The following is a 26,300-nucleotide window of genomic DNA, read 5'->3' as shown; positions in this document are numbered from 1 at the left end:
GATGGAATCAGCCTGAAGGATAGAATCAATAATTAATCTGGTTTTAAACCATTGTAGGCATCTGGAGGAGTTACGCTGGTGCGGACGAAGACATCAACCCATGAAACTCTGGTGCGGACTACCTTGGTGTAGAGGCGCAAAGAACACGCCTCACCCAAAAATGTACTGGTTTAGAACCTTGGGCCAGTAGGATTTTTACTTAAAATCCACAGAAACCTGCAGAGCAGAAAGGGAGTTTTCAAAAAATGCTCCTGACAATTCCACTATGACCAACTTAAAAGGTTCCCCGCAATAGGTGTCGACGTAGAATGCAATCTTTATGTATGGTCTTACGAGCGCAACATAGAGGGCAAGAGGAGCTTTTTAAATACTAAAGTACAATTTGAAAAGGAAAATGCAGGAGTTGGCCAACTCTGCTTATATGTTATGTACAAACCTTTCGTAGGCAGATACAGAAAGTAATCTTTCTGCAGTGACTTAAGTCGAACAGGCAGGAGGTTTTTTTATTGCTGAAATACTGCACTGTTATGCGAGTGTGCCATCCGTTGTAAGGCTTGAGAAATGGACAATCTCCAGAGTTTGGTTTAGAGTTTGTGTGAAATTCTGGAGTACCAAGTGCAAGAATATATTTAAGGGCTACCTAAATTTCCCTTGTATGTTTGCAAATATAAATATGTGAATTGTTTGGCGTTTCTTCAGAACTATGAGCATTTACAACAGTTGATTTTCAGATAAACCTCTGTCTGAGCTACTCAGGAGGAGATGTTGCAATTCCTATGTGATCTAACCTGCGTTGCCGTCTGTCCCAACAAAAACACCATTGGTCCGGTGTATGTGAGAATATCAACAGAGAAACACTATAACAACGGGTGCCAAAATAAACAGATCCAACCCTCCTGTTCTCCTAACTGAACCTTGATCCTACAGACAGTTAATTATACAGAGAAGGAACTCGCTACTTATTTCTAACCACGGAAACTGAAACATGATAAGAGAGATTTCTTTCCTGCCAAAGAGGAAATGCTTTTTAGTAGCTGGGGGAGGGTACATCTCAAGAAAACATGACATGCTGGAGTTTGCTTAAATTTAAAACTCACCAAGGCACTGGGAATAATTTGGGTCTATTTCAAATGCCATAGGTGCATCAAAAGTGTTGTGGTCATGGCATACAGGAGTTCTGTGGGGGTTGTCAATGCTTAATTTCTGTAGGTGGCTCTGGGTGGCAGGCATCGGAACACATCCGTATGAACAGGATGCATCTTCCATCACCAGACTTTGACCCAGAGGAAAACAGAGGTAGAAAAGAGTGAAACAAAGAGGAAGAGACTAGGAAAACGGTGTTTCTTTAAGGCCCGACCTGGAGGCAGCTCCTATACGGTACCAACCGCCAAGCTTTGGAATGCCTTGCCGCTTAACGTTCGCAGGGCTCAGCCAGTTGCCATCTTTTAAAGAGGGTTAAAAACTTGGCTGTTTGACGCAGATTCATTCCCTGACGACTGTGTGATAGCCATCTTCACTTTGAGCGCTGAGACGCTTCGGTTGAAGCCTCCATGCACTTCTCAAATACATTTAGATTGTTTGAATGTGTCAAAGGGAGAAAGTAGGTATTATAAAGAAACTGCAAGAGGCAGATAAAGAGACAAAGTGAAGGACGGTGGAGAAAAGAGGCAGGAGGTGGATTCAAGAATAGGGAACCAGGGTAGCTAACAACCGCCATGGGCTTCAAAGAAATCTTTGGACATCTGCACTTATTTTTTAATTTGTTTATTTACGAATGAAAATCTGTGGATAGCTTCCAAACTTCAAATATAATGGCGGAGCGCCACAAGTTTAAGCGCTCGCCATTCATGGGCCAGTCTGATGGATTGGCAGAGCTATGACTGTCATTACCAGCCCCTACAGGGCAGAAACTACCTCCTTGGCCCAAGTTCTAAAAACCACCTTTGCGAGAAAGAATTGTTTTGCTATATTCCAAACTGCTGAAATGTCGGTGTCCATCTGCCTCTGCTCAACCAGGTTCAGTAATTGTATTGAGTTCTATTTCAAAGACTGCGCATGCAGGAGATGGAACAACTGAATTATGGACATGCTAAGGGTGATGCCTATGGACATCATGCACAATTTTAAGGCTAATAGAGCTGTCTAGCGTCAGGGAAATAGTTTGGCGCTGTCATAAAGTTCCTATGACCAGAAGAAAAATTCAGTTCTCATCTACGATACCTGAGGCCAGGGTGTAATTCATGTTTAGCAATAAACAACATAAAGAGAGGGATAAATTATATTCTATAACAAAGATGCTAAGAGAAAGAGGCTAGTTCAGTTCAATTACCACCGCGCCAAGGGTTAGTTCAGTTGTAGTATGAAGAAAAAGTTTTAAGAGTAGTAGTTACTCTTGTAGAGTGTTTGCACAACATTCTTGGCTTCCAGACTTTACTAAACCCATAGAGGAGTACAAGACCAGAAACACACACAACAAGAGTAAAGAGCCATGTTTTCAGATTCTTTTTGAATTGTAGGTACCTTAATGACAGGTTCAAATCGTATGGGAGCCAGATTCACAAGTTCACAGCCAGGACATAAAAGAAACACCCTATGCAATACTACCATCAGAACCAAGGGATACAAATTAGACTGGAGAGGAGGCCTTCAGCCTCCCTATAAATATTCTGCAATGTAACACATTGTACTTTGAAGCGAAGTCTGTGGCCGACCAGAAGCCAATGCAGTGTCAGAAGAAATAGTGAAGCATGACCAAACCGCCGGCTCCCATCAGGAGACAGCGGGGCTCGGTGCTATGCGAAGCGGTGAAAGCAGCGGCTTGCCAACAAGATGAAGTGTGCTGCAGCGGTGCAACCAGGACCAAAGGTGTTACTGCAATAATCCTACCTTCATCCAAGCACACACACAACCCTAGCAACCCTGACCAGAACATGCGTGCCATTTACATACATCTAAAAGAGAAATCCATGCGACAGGAGGAGGCGTACCAAAGGCGTTAAAATGGCCATCCAGTGACCTAAGCATCTCAAAGAGTTCAAAAGAAGAAAGGCAAAGCGTCTGCCGCCATGTTTCTAAGAATGTTAGAGTCAGGGGGCACCTTAATGCTGAGATGTAATATTCTTTATTAGCCCAAAGCAAATGGATGATTTCAGGTTTTTCTGGAGGAGGCTATCATATTACAAAAAGATCAGTGCGGCTATATAAGCATTTAGATAACGGTTCAACCAAATAGGTCAAGAAAAGAATCCCTTGTTATGTGTTCGACCTAATTCTCTCTGCTGCATTCGAGTAGCAATTTCACGAATATAACTGAATTGTTTCCGTGCTGAGGGCAGGTTGCTACAGAACTGTGATATACTAAGAATGGTGGTGTGCAGTATAATCTATACCATTTGACAACTTCAGGTTGTCGTTTTTCCATTGAACATTACATGAAATCGTATTTTAAAGTTTCATTGAACCATAGATTAATACATTACTTATACACATTCCGTTTGCTCAACAGCATTATTACTCCCACCATAAAACAATGCTTGCAGGTTACAAGGCTGCTTAATTTTGGTTAAATCCAAGTAAAGTGGATCCTGTCACCTCAGCTGGGAAGGAAATTCAGTGGTTATTATTAAATTCAGGAAACAAATTTAGAAATTTGCCCAGTATATGCAAATCCTAGGAAGACAAAGGGCCAGAGTACAAAAATCTGACCTGTAATGTAAACTGATACTCGTGAAAAGAGCTGTAATGCCCTTAGGCCAAGACTGAACTAAATAGAACTGCAAAAAAAGAAAAAAATACCCACAAAAGAAAATGACTGTTTCCTACCTACACCCATCCAAAGGTTTTATATCCTATACTGTGTCCATGGGGTTAGTGCAAACTGGTGAGTTTGGAACAAAGTCCTGCATCCAGTGGTGGCTGGCAGGAATTGGGTGCGTGGGGGCAATATTGAGGGGGGGAGGGGTGGGTCAAACCAAACTAATATAAAATAAAAACACTTACCTTTTGACAGCCTCTGCCTCTCCTCCGTCGAAGTTCCTCTTCCCGGTCCCGGAAGGAAGAAGTACACAGGCACACAAGGCAGCATTGTGATTGGTCTGCGTGCAGTGGATTGACGCTCACACAGGGACTATGGGCCTGTACATGTTTCTCACCAGGCTGTGCATTACAACCTGGGGGCAGGTGGGGGGGGCACATGCAAAGTGCACACGACAGTTTGGCTGGCCAAACAGTCATGTGCACTTTGTGCCCACCACTCCTCTTCCTGTGACCCCAGCCTCGCCCCACCCAAACCCAGCCCCGCAGCTACAAAAAATAAAATGATAATAACAAAGTTAATACCATTTTATTTTTTCCTTTTTTCACTGCTCTGGGAGCAGTGAGGCGACACTCCTCCTCCTTAGCGGAGGAACTGCCCCTGCCTGCATCCATCGTTTAATGGTATGGAAATCCGAGACTCTGGGTCTGTACAGAGGTCGTCCAGTTCTTGGTTGGGCATGCTTTACAAGCAGCTTACAGCCAGAACCACTGAAATAAAAGTAATGGTTTGTGTACCGGATGATGTCCTGTTCCAATGAAGAAACTTTTTTAAAGCAGCCACTCCGACACATCCAAGGCAACAGCCACAATAGACCTACCCCGGAGTCAAATACAGAGGAGATAAACTTAGGAGGCAAAGCTGGCATGTTTCAAACATCAGATCTTTTTAGAGCACGGTCAGCGACCTTCAGAGTGTTCCTGCCTAAAAGAAAAAGTGAACATGTCCTTCTTGAATGCGGAATTTACTCCTATACTCTTAATTAAACATAGAATATGAATGGATTGGACACGGTATCTGAAAGGCCAATGCCATCCCACAGCTACAGAGTGGTTAGACTATGGAAAAAACACCCGTCTCGCTAATCGCACTTTTGCCAAAAAAATGTATAACTGACCACTGTAATACAAACTAGGTACACAGAGTGTAGCGAGAAGGCTGTGAGCCTGTATGTTGACTCTTTTCAAAACAAAAAAATACGCTCCAGCTACAGTGATCCTAATGAATTTACATTAGTGAACCTAGGCGGGTATTTATTCATGATAATATTGTGAAAAATGTAGATGATTTACTCAGAATTTGTGAAATACTGGATGGCCTGGTTGAATCAGCAGGCCAGGCAGATGTTATATCAGGATCTGCAGCAGACGGCCTTTCTGGCTACGCGGGCACCTGACATCGCCCTCGTTTCCTGACCCCGGGCCGAAGACAATGAAAGGAAAAATTGAAAGATGTAGTCTTGTATAACATGTTGCATGTTGACTCAGCAGATTCCAGGGAACAGTGATACAAAGAGATAAATTGAGTCACCAAAGGAAAAGTAAAAGGAAACTGGGTTACAGGAAATGACACACAGGAAGCTTTGGTAAAAGACACCACTTGTGGGACATTAATCTGAACTGTTATCCTATTTCATGCAACCAATAAAAAAAAAACACATAAAACTGAAAAGACAGGACAAACAAGAGAAAGGCTGGATGTGCTCACTTGTTCGTTTTAGGGATTTAACATTTCCCTTCATATGGGCTCATTTTTAGAAACAAACCTCATACACAGGAATCCAGAAGTCAGCCGGGGGCACAAGCTTCATTAGTCGAACAGGAGCTGGCGAGCAAAGCCGGTCGGCAAGTGAGTACAGAAAAACCAACAGCATGTACCAGAGGCAAACATGCAGTATGGGGACAATAGGAACAGAAACAGATGATGAGGATCAGAGAAAAAAAAAAACACACACCAGAGGAAGTGCCTCAGGGCAAAGAAGGGCACCATTGGAAAAAGTCTGTAGATGGGAACATGCACAAACAGCCTCGCTGGGTGAGAGTCTAGCTTCCTGGTGCACAGTCTCATACACAGAGTATGCAGCAAGCCTCACTTGTTGCAGCATGGACTCATCTGTTGACATTTACACACCTTGGTGGCGAGTCTAACACACCATGAAACTCTCATGGCATGTTTTATTTATTAATGAATTAGCCGAGAGTCTCACATTTACATGTGTAGTCGTCTCCAGTGCTTGATTTGTTAAAAAAAGAATAAGTGCCAGGGCTCTCGTCAGGAGGCCGCTCTAGATTGCACCACACACTGCCCCGGCTATGCTGCCAATGATCGTAACAACACAACTACTAACCATCAAACTCCTACAAATTTGACAATTCTGACTATTTCAGGCCCCCAAAGCTATAAGAATAACCTGGGTGGCAGATAAAAGTCATTTTAATGTATATTGAATTAATACTTGACTGCTCTTGTGGTAATTTATAAATTAGCCAGACAACGCCACCTTGTGGCAGACTGTCACAAGCACAGGTGTTGACAATTAAGTGCCGGTGCTGAGCACTGGAAACCACAGGCTCAAATTAAGCACTGGTAGTCTGTCTTACTTCATTAGGCGATTGTCCCATGGCTTAGATGCAAGTTCGGTCATTGGATTAGAGGCTCACAGTACCTTGGTGGTCAGTTTTAATCAGTGGTACAAATTCGAGGAAGAAAGAATTCCCCATTGGGTTGGAATTCCCATGCCTTTGAGTAGATTCACTCTTTGGATGAAAGTTTCACTTATCAGGAGTACAATGTAACCCACTCAGTGCGACTTATTCCCCTCATAGCAGTCTCATTCACTGGGTGCGAGCATCACCTCTTGGTACACAGACCTACTACTCAGCATCATTACCACAAGCTTTAACAGTGTCTTGTATCAAAAGTTTCGAGAGACCCCTTCTATTCGGACTCCTGTGAACTCTTGACCTTGAGACCTCTTCTAAGGCCTTCCTACCAGTCTGGTTGACCAGTGGAATGAGGATATCTGCCGAAAGACCAAGGGAAGCGTTGCAAAGTCATTTCTGCTTGGATGGGGTACCATGCCTTCTATTGGTTCTCTGCTTCTGGGGTAAGAACTCCTGATTGCAGAGAGACAGAAAGTGGTGAGCTAAAGAGGCTTCATTGAGGAATATAGTGAGCAATGGGGGACAGGGCACTGTGATATGAAGGAAGAGGTGGTAACAACCTATGCCACGGCAGATGAGAAGGGCAGGAAATAGTGGGTTATGGGGGGCACAGAAAAAAATCTTCTGGTCTAGTTCTGGAGTAACAATGTGTTGGCTTTGAGGTAATGGAATAGAAAAGTCACCCTAGAAACAGGGAGCAGGATTGTGTGTCGAAGAAGGTTGCAAGGGAAAAGAACAAGCACTGGGAAAGTCAATGGGCATGGCTTTAATTTGCTAATGCTTGGAACCATCATTTGAGCATGTCTATTTAAGTTTGCTAGCTTGCTAAAGCAAAGACTATTGGCTTTTGCAGCAGTTGTTTTGGTGGTAAAAGAAACAAAGTAGAATAATAGATAAGAGCGAGAGGGAGACAAACAATTATAAAACTCAAACAAGTAAAAGACAACCAGAATAAGGCCTAGAATTAAATGTCAATAGGAAAGACACTCAAGTGTAAAAACACAAAGAGTAAGGCAAACAGGAAAAACATGTGCTGACTTAACACAAACATTAAAAAAGCATGCTGAAGTTTAAAAAGAAAACAAAGGATTGGGTTCTGCATTCAGGTTATGTAGGTGATAAAAAATTAACTGTGTGACGATTCAGGGTATGTTGTAGATGTAAAATAGTCCCTCATGCACCAAAGTGCAAGCACTTTATAGGAGGCAAAACTACACACCAACCAGGGAATATTATGAGGTGGGGAGTAATTAACACGACTGTGGGAAAGCAGAGGCCAACTCCAAGATTAGTTTTAAGAATTGGTAACAAAAGATGTTGCAGACAACTGCACGGTGACGCCAGACATAACCTGTGAGACTGTTGAGCACATGGCAACAGTGTTGTACAGGAAGAGCAAACGTAGAGGAACGCTGGCCAGTGGGACAAATTAAGGGAGGTAAAAAGCAAGGTCACTAAAGAAAAACCCAAAGATCACCAGCACAATGCAACTTTGTGGCAATGTCAGCAAATTTTTCAGGCAAGCATGCAGAGAGTAACAGACGCGAGCAGAGGAAAAGAGGCATCCCGCACACTGCAACGTGGAACAGATATCAGGAGTGGCATCCCTAGCCACCGTCTCTCTAGCACCAACTTTAGCTACTGGGAAGCACAGGAAGTGAGCACAGAGGTGGAGGGCGCGGTACTAGAAATGTGGTAATCGGGTAGCCATCGGAGTTAGCTTGTCGTATCAGCTTTGGCCGTATAATATTTCTGCCAAGCTGCACCCTGTTTGTTCAACGAGTTTCTTACACAAGCCGTGGCAGGTGTATTTGTTGGAGTTTACCACTTAGAATTTTTGCTTTGCCGCATTATTAAACTCATATTTACATAGTACGCTACAAACTAACAACTTTTAGATTATTTAAAAAGCTGTTACCATTATCTATGCATTATGATATGCAAAATGAAGTACAGAAAGCAGACACTCATCACATAGCTCTGAACAGAATAAGTATTAATCCACTGAACTACAGTTCCTGGTACACCAGTACCAGGCCTGTTAAAAATCTACAGGAGTACTTACTTCTGGTAACAATATTGTGCATGATACTCACACATCCATACGCGGTAAATCTTTATGACCAGCCCCCGGTGGTCAATGGGGATTTCATCTTCAAAGTTCTGGTAGAAGCACGGTTTCAGGCGAACGAACTTTGGCAGCGGAGGGAAATTATTGACCGGCTCTGCAACAACAACAGAAAATAGAGTTACAATGTATGAAGCGTAAAAAATAAGTCTGCCGTCCAGATGGTAGAACTCTGACTGGACTCTCTCGTGATTCTCCAGCGTTCTGGTCAGACTATGCCTTCTCTGCAGGAGAGCTCTTTTGAAAGAAAGGACTGTGCTGAATGTAAATGTAAATGTACAGGAATTTATATAGCGCAAATCACCAAGCGGTTTCTAAGCGCTTGCTTAGGGAACCCGTCCTGGTAATCCCCTGTGAGATAACCCCAGCAGGGTATCCGCAAGGTGAAAGCCAGGCATCCCTCCGCGAGGGGCCGTTGTGGAGATTAAGTAAGCTATTGCCCAGAGTCGCAGAGTGTGAACCCGTGAATCGAGTAGGCACCGGAGCGAGAATTGTCGAGTCCATGGACATTTTAGGACTCAAGACCCCGCCGAGCCGGGAATTGAACCCTGGTCCCGGGCTGACCTCTGCTTCCAGGTCTGCCTCCTCTAACCAGTGAACCATGGCCTTTGGAAGCTGGGAGCATTTTTTTTTCTGAAGAAAGGAACTCTCAGCACTTAAAGTATATACTTAGGCAGAACACTTCAATGCCCTAATTCAGGGTGTCTGGATAGCCGCAACATGCATGCATTCCGTGCCAGAGAAATCCTCCTGCAAGCGGTCTTACATCTAAATCAGAGATATGAATGAATGCATGCTTAACGTATTTGCTCTTAACTACTGTTCGGGAACCCAGGACATCTGATAGATGTATACCTTCACATGTGACTAGAAAGGTTTACTTTCAATAAGAAATTGTGGTCACACACTGGCCACACAACAGGCCTTTTTCATAAGCACTTGTTTTATCTGATTTTATTTAGAAGGCAAGGTGTTTTCAGTATTGAAAACTACAATTTGGAACTCCCTCACCGTTCGCTCTCCTTTGGTTTCCATAGGTTTGACAACAATCTACAGTATAGAAAGGAAGTACATTTGTGGCTACTCAGTCAGTAGTTGCCAGGGTCACGCTTTTGCTGTGTCTTCCTCGAGCCCTGAAGGAACCAAACTCAACACCAACAAAAAATCAAAAATACAAGATGTGAACATACAATAAAGACATTTCAAGACTACTATCAACGTAATCAGTCTGTAATACTTGGGCTTTCTTACCTGCCATGCCAGCCAGACAGTAAGCTTGAATTTAGATTAAAAGCAGCACTCCGGCTTGAGATGAGAATAAAACACGGAAGTCGAAGCGGAGGCCGGGAAGGCCTGGATTTCACACATTCATTTTGTTCTTCTGCAGCTGCAGTTCAAGACTGGGTTGGGATACTGTACAGAAAAATACCTTATTAGTGCTAAATTAATAACATGTACATCTCGATACAAGTACAGTGTAAGTGGTTAAACCCTAGTCGCCGACTGTGCTAATTTGGGCAGAGTCATTAAGAATCGAAGAATTTGATTAACACCAGATACTGGAGAACAAGCATTATCTGTGGCCACACCAGTAGTGAGGCAAAACAAAACGCGAAATACCAGTGTGATCAAAATAGACGTGCTCGCAATTAAGTAATCATGGACCCCTTCTGTATAGTGCAGAAGTTCAATAAATTGAACTTGTGAGACGGAACTTTCTAAGGCAGCAAGGATGAAAGAACTACTGCTGGCTTTGAAAAAAGGAAACTCACCCACCACTAGGCTGCTAGTACCAACAGAGGCCAGGGATGAGACTCATAGAAAACAAGATTTTTAAACTTAATGTCAACCCATTCTCTGCTTGTTTATCTATGGGACAGCATCTGAACACCATGTGTGAGAACCTTGCACTCAACACCATCATTCTGGGGAGCATAACTGAGACACATGTCAATATACCACCCAAGGACGCTCAAAATACCATCTCTGACATATGCCAGGTCTGCCATGGGACCTCTAAGTGGGTCTCCTAGGTGGCATCCAAAAGACTACCATCAAACGGATGCATGACATTAGCACCCATGCCTTTACCACATATCCATTACAACACAATGCCTTTACCACACAAACCTTTATCATACATATAACTTGACAACACAAGGTAAGTATAAATAAGTTAAATGGAAATATATATTGGTTTCACAATCGTTATAGTTAGGAATCAGCATTTAAAAAACCTTTGTAATTCACTGAAAAAAAACATAGGTTTCACACCAGTTATAGTTAGCTGAACATTTTACTCACACAAAACCATTGAAATTCCCACGTTATAGTTAGTTGGACTCACTATAACTTGCGCACCCGCAATCCACTGCTGATGATGTCACATATTACATCATTCATGACATGGTCAGTGACATCAGTGATGACATCACTGATGACATCATCCAGTGAATGTGTGTTCCTGTAAAGTTAAAATGTGTAACATATTGAAGAATGAGTGTATGTATGAGTACTAAAAAAATCAATAGAGTGGGATGGACACTGCTTATTTTTTTATAACGTTTTGATTTTTGTGGGCACTGAATCTATCTCTGGACACTACCACACTGGACCAGAGGTTACCTCAGGTTTGAGGTGGGCATACACAACCTTACTAAACCCTATGACTATGCCAGAACATGAGTGTAGGGCGGAGAAAAATATATACCGCTCTTAAGATCGAATTCACTGTGTTTAGGAGGGTTTTTTAAGTAATAAACCAAGGTAATGTGGTTACCAGTGTCCATCCCACTCTATTGATTTTTTTAGTACCTTGCACCGGGGAACTGGATGGACAGTTATTCCTCCCCCCCCCCCCCTCTCTGATCTGTTCTGTATGTAGGAGTGTCTGGATGATGGATTTAGTAGGTGCGTGACTCTGTATGAGTGAGTGATAAAATGTGTCTTACTGAATGCATTGGTTAGTGACTAAACTGCCTGAATGTGTGCATCAGTATGTCTGTTGTTGTGTAAGCTGCTGCATGTGTTGATCAGTAGCTATATGAGTGGCTATATGGGTTATTGATTGGTTGTCTAAGTATTTGAATGTGAGGGTGAGTATGTGTGTGGGTGGCTATGAGGTGTGTGACTCTGTGCATAGATGTGTGACCAGTTCATTCACTAGGTATATGGGTTCAAGAGTGAATGTAGAAACAGCTGTATGGGCGGTTGACTGTGTGCATAGGTGTGTTGCTGAGTGAATGGATATATCAGTGCTACATGTCCATGTAAGTACATATATTAAACAAAGTGCATGTGAGAGTTGGCCTTTATAAATGACTAAACATCAGAGCCTGTGATTGCGTAAGTGGCTGTATGAATCAATGTGTACTTGTATTATTGATTGTAAAAGAGAGTAAGTATGTGATAGTATATGTTTGAATAAGTAAGGTTTAGTGTGTATAAGTTTGTAGTTGATGAAATGGGAGTGTGATTGATTCTTTGCATAACTGACTAGGTGTTTGAGTAACTTTGTGGATGAGTGTCAGCATGTAAGTGTCTGTATAGGTGTATGAGTGGATATGATAGTGTTGTATTGATGAGTGTCTGTATGTACGAGTGATTGTATGGGTGAATGAGTGGATGTGTGTGTAGACCTAGGAATCAGTGAGTGCGTATGTAGTTACTGCTATTGGTGTGTCATTAATTTCAGGAATAGTAGTTTGTATTTAACACTGGGTGTATCAAAGGTTAGATTAGAGTGTGAGGAGATGCATCGTATTATCACATGAATGATGTCTTCAGTGATGTCATTTGAGATGTCATCAGTGATGTCACTGACCACGTCATGAATGATTTAATATGTGATATCATCAGCAGTGGATTGCGGGTGCGCAAGTTATAGTGAGTCCAACTAACTATAACGTGGGAATTTCAATGGTTTTGTGTGAGTAAAATGTTCAGCTAACTATAACTGGTGTGAAACCTATGGTTTTTTCAGCGAATTACAAAGGTTTTTTGAATGCTGATTCCTAACTATAACGATTGTGAAACCAATGTTTTTTTTAGTGAATTTCAAAAGGTTTTTTAAAAGCTAATTCCTAACTAGAACGATTGTGAAACCTATGGTTTTTTTGTGATTTTCAAAGGTTTTTTGAAAAGCTAATTCCCAACTATAACGTTTGTGAAACCTATGGTTTTTTCACTGAATTTCAAAGGTTTTTTAAAAGCTAATTCCTTTCTATATCGAGTTTGTAACCTACAATTTTTTATGTGCTGTTTTGTGTAAGTATTAATTATTAATAATTTTTTATATTAACATTTTTCCAATGTTTTTTTTTTTTTATCATTTTTTCCTGGGGCGCTCAGGGTGCGCGCACCGGTAAACTCTCCGGAGAGCGCACGAGAGCGCTATTTCTGCATTCGTTTAAAAAAATATGCATGAAAAGTAAATAACGCAAGATATTTAGTACCATACTTATGAAAGCAATATACATAATTTACGAAATGAAAATGAATTTACATTTCCGTAAAGCTATCAAAACGTCACTCTTGCGCGCCGCGTAAGCGCCCCTGAAGCGCCTACGTTCGCTCCGCGTAAGCGTCCCCGGAAGCGCCTACGTTTGCGCCGCGTAAGCGCCCCCGGAACCGCTTCGGTGCGCGCAGCGTAAGAGCGTCAAGTCATGTGACCTTAAAATATCTCTTTTTATTGGTTGCTAACAGTTTTTTTTACAACTAATGAAAACCCCACCCTTTTCCTTCACTACTTCTTTCACTTTGGTGAGAGCAAGACCTCTTTTTCTCTGTGCTAAGAATTTGTGGAGAGAATGGCTGCCAGACCATTCAGCAGCAGTGAGGAGTTAAATGAATTCATCAATGAAGAGCCTCCTCAGCCGAAGGTGAAAGAACATTTTATGATCAGCTACTTTGCTATGGGGATCAAAGTGTTCTCCTTATGGTTCGAGCATTGGAGAACCATCGCTGCCGTTCCCAGCCCTAAATTTGTTTTTTTTTGTTTTTGCTCCTGTTGAGCAGATTCCCATTCCCTGTTTTTGTTTCTGTTCTAAAAAAGGAAAAAAGAAAAAAAAATATTTTCAGAACTAACTCCAATTCTCATCAAAGAGCTGTGTTCTTGAAAAAATGAAAAAGAGTAAGTGAAGTGGAGTGCATTGATAAAGGAGAGGAAAATGAGTAAGAAAGCACAGAAAGGGACGAGAGGAGAAAAGAAGTGAAGTAGGGGGACTGAAAGAAGGTGAGTGTGGGGAAGGAGAGTGAGGAGAAGGAGAGTGAACATGGGGAATGTGGCTATGCGAAGAAAATGTAGTAAAGGAACGGGGGTGTGGAAGGGTAAGAAAAGAGCAGTGATGTTTTGGAAAGAGTGTGACACACTCCAGCAATGCATCACTTTTGCGCTTCCAGATACGTCCGAAATACTGACGTATCTGTAAGTACTTGCGAGATAATGCGCCATAAATTAAATATGATGCATGAGTAGAAGACTGTAGGCCTCATTTATGAGGCCATGCGTCACTTTTACGCCACCGGTGCGTCACTTTTTGTGACGCACCAGTGCTGTAAAAAAATGCACCTTGTTGAATCATATTTACAAAGTAACGCATCTAGGTAGATGCGTCACTTAGTAAACCCCGGCACCACATTATACCTACGTCAGGTGTAATGTATGCAAAAGGGGCGTATTGACGCAAGAAAGGGTCGTAGAGGTGACGCAGTGAAATCTATGAGATTTCACTGCGCCACTTTTAGGACGCCGTTGTGTCAAAATCTTGCGCCTGTCTCACAGCAGGCGTAAGACTAATGCAGGCCCTTTCACATGGGACTTGCCCCATGTGAAAGGATGCATTGCTGGAGTTGTGTCACTTTTGTGACACACTCCAGCAAAGCATCACTTTTGCGCTTACAGATACGTCAGAAATACTGACGTATCTGTAAGTACTTGCGACATAAGGCGTCATATATTAAATATAACACATGAGTAGTAGACTGAAGGCCTCATTTATGAGGCCATGCGTCACTTTTACGCCACTGGTGCGTCACTTTTTGTGACGCACCAGTGCTGTAAAAAATGCACCTTATTGAGTCATATTTACAAAGTGACGCATCTAGGTAGATGCGTCACTTTGTAAACCCCTGCACCACATTATACCTACGTCAGCTGTAATGTGTACAAAAGGGGTGTATTGACGCAAGAAAGGGTTGTAGAGGTGACGCAGTGAAATCTATGAGATTTCACTGCGTCACTTTTATGACCCTGTTGCGTCCAAATCTTGCGCTTGCTTAACAGCAGCTGTAAGACTGACGCAGGCCCTTTCACATGGGACTGGCCCCATGTGAAATGATGTATTGCTGGAGTTGTGTCACTTTTGTGACACACTCCAGCAATGCATCACTTTCCTCTAAACACTCAACATTATTTTTTTTACTCTATTTTTTTACACTGTTTTTCCCCGTGGTGCACTCAGGGTGCGCGTACCGGAGAGCGTACCGGGGAGCGCCGCCAGCGCTTACCACGCAAATATTTTAAAAAAAAAAAAACGTTTTTTAGCCCTTCAAGGTCCTTCTAGGCCCCCCTCAGAAAACCTAGGGGGTCAGGGGGTGTCTACTCTGCTCCCTTTTAATTATATCCCCCTTTCTTTTTTCACCTCTTGTGTCTCAATTCTACCGAGGCACAAGATGGCGGACTCTCCGGACTGTTTAGAAAGTTGACAGACACCCGACAGCCAATCAGCTTTCCGCTCGCGCACTCCCGTAGCGCGCCGGGTGCGCTCCCCGGTACGCGCACCTGTGAATGCTCGGAGAGCGCCTATTGATATATATGTGTTTTTGAAATACATTTTCATTAAAACCACTGGAGCAATTTTCACCAAACATAGCAAAGGCACATCTAAGTACCAGTCCCTACAATTTTGCCAAGTTTGGCGTAATTCCGTTCAGAGGTTCGGGCTGTAGACTTGTTAGACCGTCCTATGGAAATTAACATGCAGAAAACACGTTTTGGGACCCCCCTTTTTCTCAGCCCCCTCTTCACGAATCCCCCTGAAACTTTCAGGGAAGGAGCGGAGCGAGACCATTTTAAGGAAAATTACAGGCAGATCCCTCAATCGGCACCAAAGTTATTCCCAATAGAATGTTCGGAATTTCCTATGGTAGCCAATCCTAACTATAACGGTAATTATATATATATATATATATATATATATTAGTGTCCTCGCTTTTTTGTGTGCAAATTATATACATACATGATTTATTTCGAAGGGGGGGCCCCTCAAACCCCCATTTTTTGTAACCTTACCATCCAATTCCTTTATCCAAACCGAAACCCTTAAAGCACCAGTACCACCCTATTCCCTTATTAACCCCTAAAATCACCATTACCACCAAATTCTCTTACCCATGCCTAAAACCCCAAAACACCCTCACCGCCCTATTATTCTAATAATCAAAAAAAATATATATATATATACATACATATATAAACATATACACACACACACTGTGGAGTAATGGGTCCCTGCTGCCCAGGTTCCCAGTACCAGCAGTCTCTCTCTAAAAGTGTACCACAATAAGGGGCTCCCGCCGCAGCAGTGCATTACAGCCAAAGGCCTTGATCACGCACCGTGATCAAGGCCATTGGCTGAAACATTTTGCAGGGGCTAACACACCTTGAATAAATCCTTTATTCATCCATCCTGAGTGTGCGCGACTCGTCTTTGACAGAGTTCTTTTGAACTGCTTACACTGGGCGCCTCGCCTGGGACCGTGCTGGAAGCAGATATATATAATTAGGTGTGTGTGTGTACACCTACCTTATATAAACTTATGATGCCGTTGTAAAGGCATGCATGTTAAAGGCATATGCTTGGTAAAGGAATATGCGTGGTAAAAGCAATGTGTATTGACGGTGTGGTGAAAGCCATGCATGGTAAAGGCATGGTTTGTATTGCCGCGCAGTAAAGGGCGTTTCACCCGTCGAGTGTGTCTGCCAGGCTATCAGTGCAGGCAGAGCACCTAGTCGATTCTGCGGTTTGCTTACTGTATGCAAATAACCTGCACCTAAGTGCACAATTTAACAGCGTTCAAGATTTCCCAAACTCTCCAGCAAACGTATATGGATACATAACACACAGAGATAAAGCTAAAATAAGCTATTGGAAAGGTCAGTGCTTGGCAGATGTGGTGCTAGAGCCCAAATTTCAGGAACTACAAGGTCATAGAAGGAAAAGCCAAGGGAAAAATGTAGACGTGGTCCACGTTCAATGAATTATTTGAAAATTAATAGAGAGGTGTGTTTTTAGGTCGAGCGACCTATCTCAATGCGCATGCGCATTGAGCGGGAGCGAAGATATATAGAGGCTAATCGAGAGTTTACCTAACTGGCGATTCCACAGGCGATCCGATGCAGTGCATGTGCTTTTTAGGTCATTGCGCAAGCCCTAAAAAGCTCGTGCACAATGCCACCAGCCGCCTGCCTGCCTGCCTCGCATTACCACATCAAAGGCAGCCCTCCCAGTGCATTTCTCACCCCCTAATTATTCACGGCCGGTCGGCCGTACTTTCAGTTTCACAGCCGCGTCTCAAGCATGCCAAGTTACAAGCTTCATTTCTTTGTCTGCAATTTCACATTTATTTTCATTTATAGAGCTTTTTTTTTCTTCAATGTGGCTATTTATGTGCATTTTTATTTTATCAGCAAGTTTATATTGTTTAATTTTCAAGGACCCCATGAGTAGGTGCTGCGGACCCCACTTTAAAAATCGATTTTACATTAAGCAAATGATGCTCGAAATTCCCAAATGTAAAATAACCCAAAGTAAACCATTTCTTTTCTCTCCTACTCTGTGGATCTAATGTCCCCATCTCCGGGTGACACATTGCTTTGAAATGTTATAATCTCAAATATCTGTTTTTCTCTGTCAAATCCATCCCTACATTAATCTCCTTAAGCCTCGCGTTCCTTTTCTTCTTTGCTGTCAGATTTATCCCTCTGACCACTTGTAATTTTAAAAATCAGCTGATCGATTCCAAACAGTGTTGGAGAGAAGGGTTATGTGGCGGATATTTCTGGCTCAGTAAAACATGCTGAATTTCTTCTGGTGTCGTTTTCGGACGCTGGGACATCATTCAGCAGTGCCGGCATTTGTCTGTATTAACCTGCGTGGAAGGGAGCGGGCTTTATTTTAACATCCAGCTGGGCAGAAACAAAGGCCTGATTTAAAAGACCACCAGCCCGTCTTTTGTTCAAGCCATCTGAGCCTAACACCTAGATGCCAGTGCAATGGAAGAAAGCAGAGGCAGACAGCTAATTACTTCACACATACTTAAGCAAAACCTTTGGAGCCAGTTGTTTTAACTTTGTTTAACTCCCTACGAAAGAGATGTGCTTACACATTTTTAATCTTGCCTCCCAAAGCAAAACGACTTAAGATACCACGCCCCCTCATGTGAGACCTTCCCACCCTCATCGCCGCTCTTCCCGCTCCGCCCCCTCCCCTGCCCGCCCTGTCGCATTTCTCCTCCCCCCAGCAATGCCCTCCGTCTTGTTCTCCTCTGTCGCTTGTTTCTTACCCCAGTTTCCCTTCCTCCTCGCCTCTCCTATTTCTTTATCTAAGCCCCTCGTATTCACTATAATACAGTCCACGTTGATTGAGCACAGGGTCAAAGAAAGGATTATTGTCATTATAATGGAAATGAAAACAACGCATGCGCAACCCACCATCTACAACCCTTACATTAACATCGGTCAGTGATTGGTACAAAATAAGTACCCCTCTGTATATAATAAGAATGTCATGCCACATCCACCACCACATCCACCATCACCACCACATCCACCACCACATCCACCACCACCACATCCACCGCATCCACCACAACCACATCCACCGCATCCACCACCGCATCCACCACCACAACCACATCCACCGCATCCACCACCGCATCCACCACCACATCCACCATCACCACCACATCCACCATCACCTCCACATCCACCATGACATCCACCGCCACATCCACCGCCGCATCCACCGCCACATCCACCACACCCACCACATCCACCACCACCTCCACCACCACCACCACCTCCACTACCACATCCACCCCCACATCCACCACCACCATATCCCCCAGATCCACCACCACCACATCTATGTGTGTGTGTGTGTGTGTGTGTGTGTGTGTGTGTGTGTGGCTGTGTGTAGGTGCAAATGCAATGTTCTTGGATTTTCGTCACAATAAAATACACTGAACATAATCTTCACAAAAGTTATTTACAAACGTTTAAGCTATTTCCATTATAAATTACAATACATTTTATTTAAGTATTAATTATTTACAAAATTAAAAGCCATTGTTATTTGCAATATCAATACATCTAAGTCACGTAAATACAACACACATTGCATTACAAATGCTATAGGTGTCACATTTGCGAAAGTTAAAACTATTGACATTGTAACTGACAAAGCTATTACTTTTGCTATTTTCAAAACCAACACATAAATAAAAAAAGTGTCATTTACAATACCAATTGCTCAAACTTTCCTAATGCGAGACCTATTGCATTTCCAATGCTTGTTGTTCTATTCTCTTGTACTCCCCTTTGTATCTTCCGGTCTTATACATGTGCACTCAGGTAATTTTATTAATTAAGTGGGGCTAAGGTTGTATACTTTGACAGATCTGTGAATTAAAACAATGAACTTTAATTACTGACGCAACGTGGTGTGGAAGCATTTGAGGCAGGCTTCAAGTCAGGGGTACACGGTGTCCACCCACTAATTTTGCATGGTGGATAACGTCCACCCTGCCAAGAAGTTGGCACCCACAGAAATATGCTGAACTCGTCCCAGTGTAGGTTTCAGACACCGGGACACTTTCAGCAGCGCCTGCACATTGCTTGCTTTCCTTCCGAGCAGTACCCTGCAGGCAGGGAGGGGGCTCTGGTATTTTAAATTCCAGCTGGGCCAAAGCCCATTTTAAGGGGCCATCAGGCCTCCTTTTGTTGACATTTCCAGGGTGGAAGCTATGTGGAGCCTCACACCCAGATGCAAATGCAATGGAGGGGAAGCAAAGGCTGACAGTTCTCACTTCACAGGCACTTGAGAGAAATGCTTTTGACTTTGTTCAGTCCCTGTATACAAGACATATGCATGCACTGTAAAAATATCAGATGAGTTGGTCTGTCCTAGAATTTACACAAATAATTATTTAAATACCAATATTTTGTTTTATTTCTTTTATAGCACTATTCATTCCAATGCAGGGCATCCGAGCGCTTTACATTACACATATCCATTACACAGTGACAATAAATCATATAATAGATAATAAATCAATGTACAAAATGTGTTACACAAGACAGTGAGGTTTACAAGGGGAGGGAGTCACATGTCCTTCATAGCTCACTTTGCTGTATTAGAAGGATTCCAATTTATCAACTGTAAGATCTGTGTTAAAAGCAGTGACCCACTTACCCATCTACATAAAGAAATGTTGTCACCTGCAAGTTACATGATGTGCTTTGCAGGGGACATATTACCCCTCTACGCTACTTTGATTCAAAACTGGGACTAGACAAAACACAGATCTCTCCACCAAATGCGTTATCCTCCAGAGTTATCTCACCATTATTATTATTCCCTGGGATTTACTGGACACACGAAGCTCAATGCAGCAGGTGTATTAACCCCTTAAGATGTTTTAAAATGCTGACTTTGCAAACAATTAAGCAGATCATATTTACTGCCTTATTTCTCCTTGTAGCCTATTTGTCTGTGGCGGAGTTAAAAAAAAAAAAAAAAAGTACGTTGAGGCCCACATTTTGCGACTGGGTTGCGTCACTTTTTTTGGCACAATCTCCGACGCAAAATCTAATTTGATAAGTGCTGCAATGCACTCAAATGTACTAATGATAGTTTTACTAAACATATGTGTGAGGTGTTAAGATCTGATGTCACTTCTTGTGAGGCCATGTGCGATGTCACTCGCTGTGATGTCATTTGCATACTGCTAAATATGTTTGTCCTCCCACTTCTTTGTTCAACCCCTCCCATGCTCGTGACGGAACTGTTCCGTCACGAGCCTCGGGTGGGCTGTGCTGGTGACGGAACGGTTCCGTTACGGCCCGCTCGCCGCGCCTGCGAGGCACCAATTCTGCGCCTGCGCTGACGTTCTGAAGAGCGGACGGAACCGTGACGGAACCGTTCCGTCACAAGCACAGCTCACCCGCGGGCCGTGATGGAGCGGTTCCGTTACGAGCACGGGACCGCCGCGCGGCCCCGCCTCCCCTTTAGCGCTGCGGCGGAATAGCCGCCGCAGCAAAGAGGTTAAGACTTGTATCCCGATTTGTGCTCACTGTAACAAAACTTCTATCACTAAAGTGCGCATGAAAAAGTAGAAAAGGAAAGATTTAGAGCAGGGTGATAAAGGTGAGTTTTCCTATACGTTTATTGGAATCTTTATCTAGCCTAGCACTCTAGGGGACAGAAAATACACTTATAAAACTAAATGAATCAGCCGTAAAGCATCTTTCTCTGGTAGATTCACAATGAAAAGATTCGACACCACTATCTTCAATTAGTAACAGAGCTTACATACCAGCTGGATTGGGTACATTTTAACCCCCAAAGGTTGGTTCCTCGTTTGCTGACTGAATTCTGTAAATGTAATCTTTTTGAAATATCTATGTTTTGAGCTTGATAACCTTTTATCATGATAGGAAATGTAAGTGTGCATAAGCTTTATTCCTGCAAGGGTCAGACATGCAACAAGTGATATGATAATGACACCACGTATGTCAACCTGTGAAGGCCCAATAAAGATGACACAAAACGAGTTCACAACTTCAGTAAATACCCCCAGGCTCTCACACCCAAGTAGCAAGCACTTGCTTTGTCATCTCTGTAAACATGCTCTCCAACTCTACAAGTTCCTCCTACACATCTTGAAGATATCACTGTCTTCAGCCCTCCTGAAAAGCAAAAGGAATAAGCAGCAAACAGTTTGCAAGTATACGTAGCGGCTCCCACCTGCTCTACAAATATGTAGTTTAATCAATACTGGCCTAACACCGATATTTGAAAAAAATCATACCCCTGTGACAGAGTCAACATTATCCATTTTTTGGCTTTTTTTAATCGTGATGTGTTTTTCAAACATATTCACCATAGGGCATTTCCAAGTGAATCAGCAACTGATATTACTATATTGTGATTATATCCCAAAGCAATCACCAAGTAACATCCACCCCGGAAGGGGTGAGGAGCGGAATTTGTCAAATAAAGCATGCACACAAGATTACATCAATCTACATTCACAAAAAAAATTATATATATTTGTATATCAAAGGCATTGATGATCTGGGTGTCATATTTTACAGCGCGAGCAAAGCGAAGGTATCAGGTTTCCTCCGGTTGGGTTTTGGTCTGGTAAGTGGGGGCTCACAGCTGGTTCTCCCACCTAAGAAAGACATCTGGAAAAAACTGGCTACCGATGATTTTTATAGCACAATTTGCTTATACATTGGATTAAAAGTGGTAGGTTCGGATCTCACAAAATATTCCAACAACTCCAAGGTCTTTTAATCCCCCACATCAACAAGTGTAGAGGAGTTACCCACCCAAATAAATGTTTCAGAACTTGGAGCTCTTCTCAGAAGACTATCTCTCAAAATGTGTAAAAATCAGAAAGTAATACAGGCGGTTGATAGTACTGTAATTTTGTGTCCGAGATACTTCAGAACTGGCCTTTCAGCAAACTTGGTGAAAAATGAGCTGGGAAATGAATTAAATATTCGCACTGCGGCTCAGCCATTACCGAATTGTGCATGTGGTGAGCTACATAACACTATGGAAGCTGTTTCCAAGTGAGTGTGTGATCCAGGCGGGTATTCCGCTAGAAGTAGCTCCTCTGTGGAGTGTGCAAGAGCAAGCATGTGTGGCAGGAGCTCAGCTCCATGATCCTCTCGCGCTACGCAACCTTTTGTTTCCATTAACAGCCCATTGAGACGTTTCGGAGATTACCCCGGCCAGAAAGGGGGTTGGTATTATTCTTCCATTTTGTTTTCAATCCCTCGTCATTTGCTATCACCAACTCGTCAAGGGAATGAACATGTGCGGCATTCCCCAAGTTCATGGAGTTTAATCCTTGCAATGGGCCCTCCGGGATTGTATTCTGGAGCGCCTGTTGCAGGGTTGAAACTCCATGTTTTTGAGCTTGGCTAATAGCCGCACTTCCATACTCTGTCTTTGCCCTCCTCATCAGTTTACTCAAGCGGCCCCTTTCCTTCCCTAAGACTAGGACGATTGAGTCCATTGGATCTGTATGATTGTCTAGTGCTTCGAGCCGGGTTAAGGCCCCTTGGTTACTCATCCAATCCGGCTTAACCCAAAAGACGCAGATTTTCCAGATGACCCCTGAAAGATAAAGAGGTTTACACAATTGCTCTTTTGAGACTCTAGGTTAGAAACCTACATATACTGGGAAGAAGTCCTTCTCTACCCCAATTTGTTTTCACGTGCCGGCAACGAGGAGCTCTCTTATTGCCATTTAACTGCAATGTTGCCCAAGGACCAAGAAGGAAGCGCCGGACACCGCCATCTTTTGCAGTAAAGCAGACTGAGAACAATGTCAACCAAGGGAGGGTTCTCAGAGTTTGCCGATCAACCTGCACCTCCACTAGTAGTTGAATTCACCAAGATAACTCTGTGGGAGCAAGTACTCTCCAGGTCACAGCGCTTGCACTGCCTTCCACTACTTTCCCTTTCTTGTAAAGAGGCCTGGCTGTACAAGGGTGTAAGTGGCTACCATACTGGATCCAACATGCTTCTAGGATGAGAGCCACCATTGCAGACCGACGTGCCAGATTTGGGGCAATCCAATAATTTAACGGAGAGCCCTCCGAGTCATCGCTCTGAGCACATACCACTGTTTTGGATACTGTGAGAATGATGGCTCAACCTGGGCACTGAGTAGAGTTGAATGTTGGTAGCGTCCACAGACTAAAAAAAGTCACAATTTTCAACTTTTACACCGATTGCAATGCCTTACATGATTAGCAGGCGTATATGTTTTAAATCTAATGGACTAAACACATCAAAACCTTAAGCTAAACCAATGTTTGTCTCCAAAATGAGGAACAAATAAGACAGAAAATCTTAGTAAAGTGAAAAAGGCGTTTCCTAAAAATCTGTAAAAGCAATAAATATGTTCCTGCTTTACCTACCCCATGAAAAAGGTTACAAAGCAAGGGAGGACTGTACACTGGTTGGCCAGTGGTAAAGGAGAACAGAATAAGGGATGTACTGATTCTACAGGAAGCTACAGAGTGGGAGGAAGGCTTGCAGAAAAGGTGCATACGGCTGGGACAGTATTGAAGCTACTGAGTGGGAAGAAGGCTCGCAGAAAAGGTGCCTACGGCTGGGACACTATCGAAGAGGGAGGAACGTACTCAGCATATAGAGAGCAAAGAGTTTGTTGTTAGGAAGTACTTGAGTAGGAGCTTGGTAACTGGAGCTGGAGGAGGGAATAGGGTGAGCAATGAATAGATATTGCTTGAAGAAAGGAGTCTTCTCCTATCTAACAAGAGGAGGGGGTAGTACTTAACGGAAGAGGAGAAGCCTCTGCGGATCTGGAACCATGCAGGATTTGATTTCTTAAAGCGCTTGAGTTTTGGCTAGACCAGCAGCATTCTCAGGAGAGGAATATTGCAGGACAAAAATGGACTTAAATTAAATGCTTTAGTAGAAAACGAGCAGCTACAACTTTCGGTCTACACTGGTTTGCTTTGGCCTGTCCAGAGAGCAGCTCTGTGCTAGACAATGACAGCGTCAGCACTTCACGGGCAGCCGTCGCAGCAAGGTGGCACTTGGTGCACTTACAAAGCAGCAAAGACACTGTTCCAAGCAGAACCAGACTCACAGCGATGATGGACGCAAGTACCGACGGGATGACTTGTTAATATTTTACAGGGTTGTCCAACAGAGGATCATGAGGGGTGGATGTTATGCTAACTATGCCCATTAGTTCACAAACAGAGAGCTTCTTAAAAACAAACAGTGCTAAACAATCTTCACGCACAGAGTGCCGACAGCAGTTTAGAGAAAAAGGTACACATGAAAATGGAGGCACTTATTGGATTCCTAAAAGCAAGCACTTCAAGCCTTGCTTGAACACATGGATGAGAGGAGAACAGGACAAGGTAGCCTAAATCTAAAGCTCATCCGATTTTTGTCAGCGTACCCGCAGAACCAAACTCCAAGCCTATGCAGCCAGAGCCGCAAATAAAGGTTGAATGAAAGGAAGATAGGACAGAGACCTTCAGGAGACACTCCATGATCCTCAGAGAGGACAGGTGGTACGACGACCGCTTGGGCCTTATCAGATAGAAAAGAGAAATTCCATCCGACGACTGTACCAGCGAAAGCAAGGCTGGACAGGGCTTGGGAGGAAATATTGTGATTTATAGTGTTGGAAGTTGGTCAAAGTTCTACGTTAAGGCCGATGTCGAAGCCCTCAAATCTTCTTAGTTCATCCAGACCAAAAACAATGACTAATTCGGTATTAAAGCCAACTTGGAACATGGACAACTGACTATTTGCTTCTTCGTCTCGTTGCTGCTGGGATCCATGCCAGATTTTCAGCATATCCACACAAGATATATTAGCATATAGTGGATTTGAATGGAGCTCATTCATTCACACGGTCACGGGTTGTTGTCATGAAAACACAGCAGAGGTGTCACCCTGCAAATACGAAACAAGGACTTCCCTGTCTGTGATCAAGGGTCTGTTGTTGACTTTGTCATCGACCAAAAAAATTCACCGCTAGCTCAGTTATAGCTACAGTTATTTTTAAGCAAGCTGTTTAGCTTGTGGAAGTCTCCTCAATGGCTGAAGAAGGGACCACGACAACATGGTGCAACTGAGCCACTACCAAGATGTCCACAATAATTTTTTTTTACTGGAGATTTGGATGAGATCAGAGTAAATATTATACAAAAAAGTAATTTCCAGATAGATTATAAAAGTTACAGCAAAAGAGCATTTATAACTATGAAACAAAAATTAGCCAAACATTCACTGGCTATAGCAGCATGAACTCACTGTAATATTAAAGAACAATGTCTACAGGATATCAAAAAAACATTTGTCATTAAAAGTATAGAAGTAGAGGAGTTCAAAAACATACACGTTTCTTGAAGTTCAGTTCCCTGAATTCAGACTAAAAACAGCGTCCCAACACCTGAAAGATCAAATGAGTCTCCAAATTCCACCAGGTACAATAGATCTTTAAATGAATAGCAACCATTAGGAAAACAAAACAAAGCCGATCACGGACACGTTGGAGGTTTTCATCCTAGTCAAGTCAAGTCAAGTCAAGTCAAAAAATTTATATAGCGCGCTACATACCCGGAGGGTCTCAAGGCGCTTGAGGAGGGGTGGGGAATTACTTGTCAAATATCCACGTTTTAAGTTGCTTTCTGAATGCTAGGTGGTTCTGAGTAAGGCGAAGGTAAGTGGGAAGTGAGTTCCAGGTTTTAGCTGCCAGGTAGGAGAAGGATCTACCTCCCATGGTGGTTTTGTTGATGCGAGGTACAGTGGCAAGGGCTTGGTTGGATGAACGTAGCTGGCGGGAGGGGGTGTAGAAGGACAGTCGTGTGTTGAGGCATTCGGGTCCGATTTCGTAGAGTGCTTTG

General features: G+C 43.0%; 1 protein-coding gene across 1 annotated transcript in view; it reads right to left on the bottom strand.

The window, feature by feature from the left end:
* SCAMP4 (secretory carrier membrane protein 4) overlaps positions 1-26,300 on the bottom strand; it is a 94,229-nt gene that overhangs the window by 43,324 nt on the left and 24,605 nt on the right. Inside the window, exons 2-3 of the mRNA XM_086947171.1 lie at positions 9,857-10,018; positions 8,574-8,702 (exon numbers count right to left, since the gene is read on the bottom strand). Of these exons, the coding sequence (XP_086803297.1) occupies positions 8,574-8,702; positions 9,857-9,863 (136 nt within the window). The 5' untranslated portion in view covers positions 9,864-10,018. The remainder of the gene's footprint in view (positions 1-8,573; positions 8,703-9,856; positions 10,019-26,300) is intronic.

The sequence above is a fragment of the Lissotriton vulgaris genome, chromosome 12 (assembly GCF_964263255.1).
Source record: "Lissotriton vulgaris chromosome 12, aLisVul1.2, whole genome shotgun sequence".
In the NCBI taxonomy this organism is placed as follows: domain Eukaryota; kingdom Metazoa; phylum Chordata; class Amphibia; order Caudata; family Salamandridae; genus Lissotriton; species Lissotriton vulgaris.
This window is presented reverse-complemented; position numbering and strand designations above follow the sequence as displayed.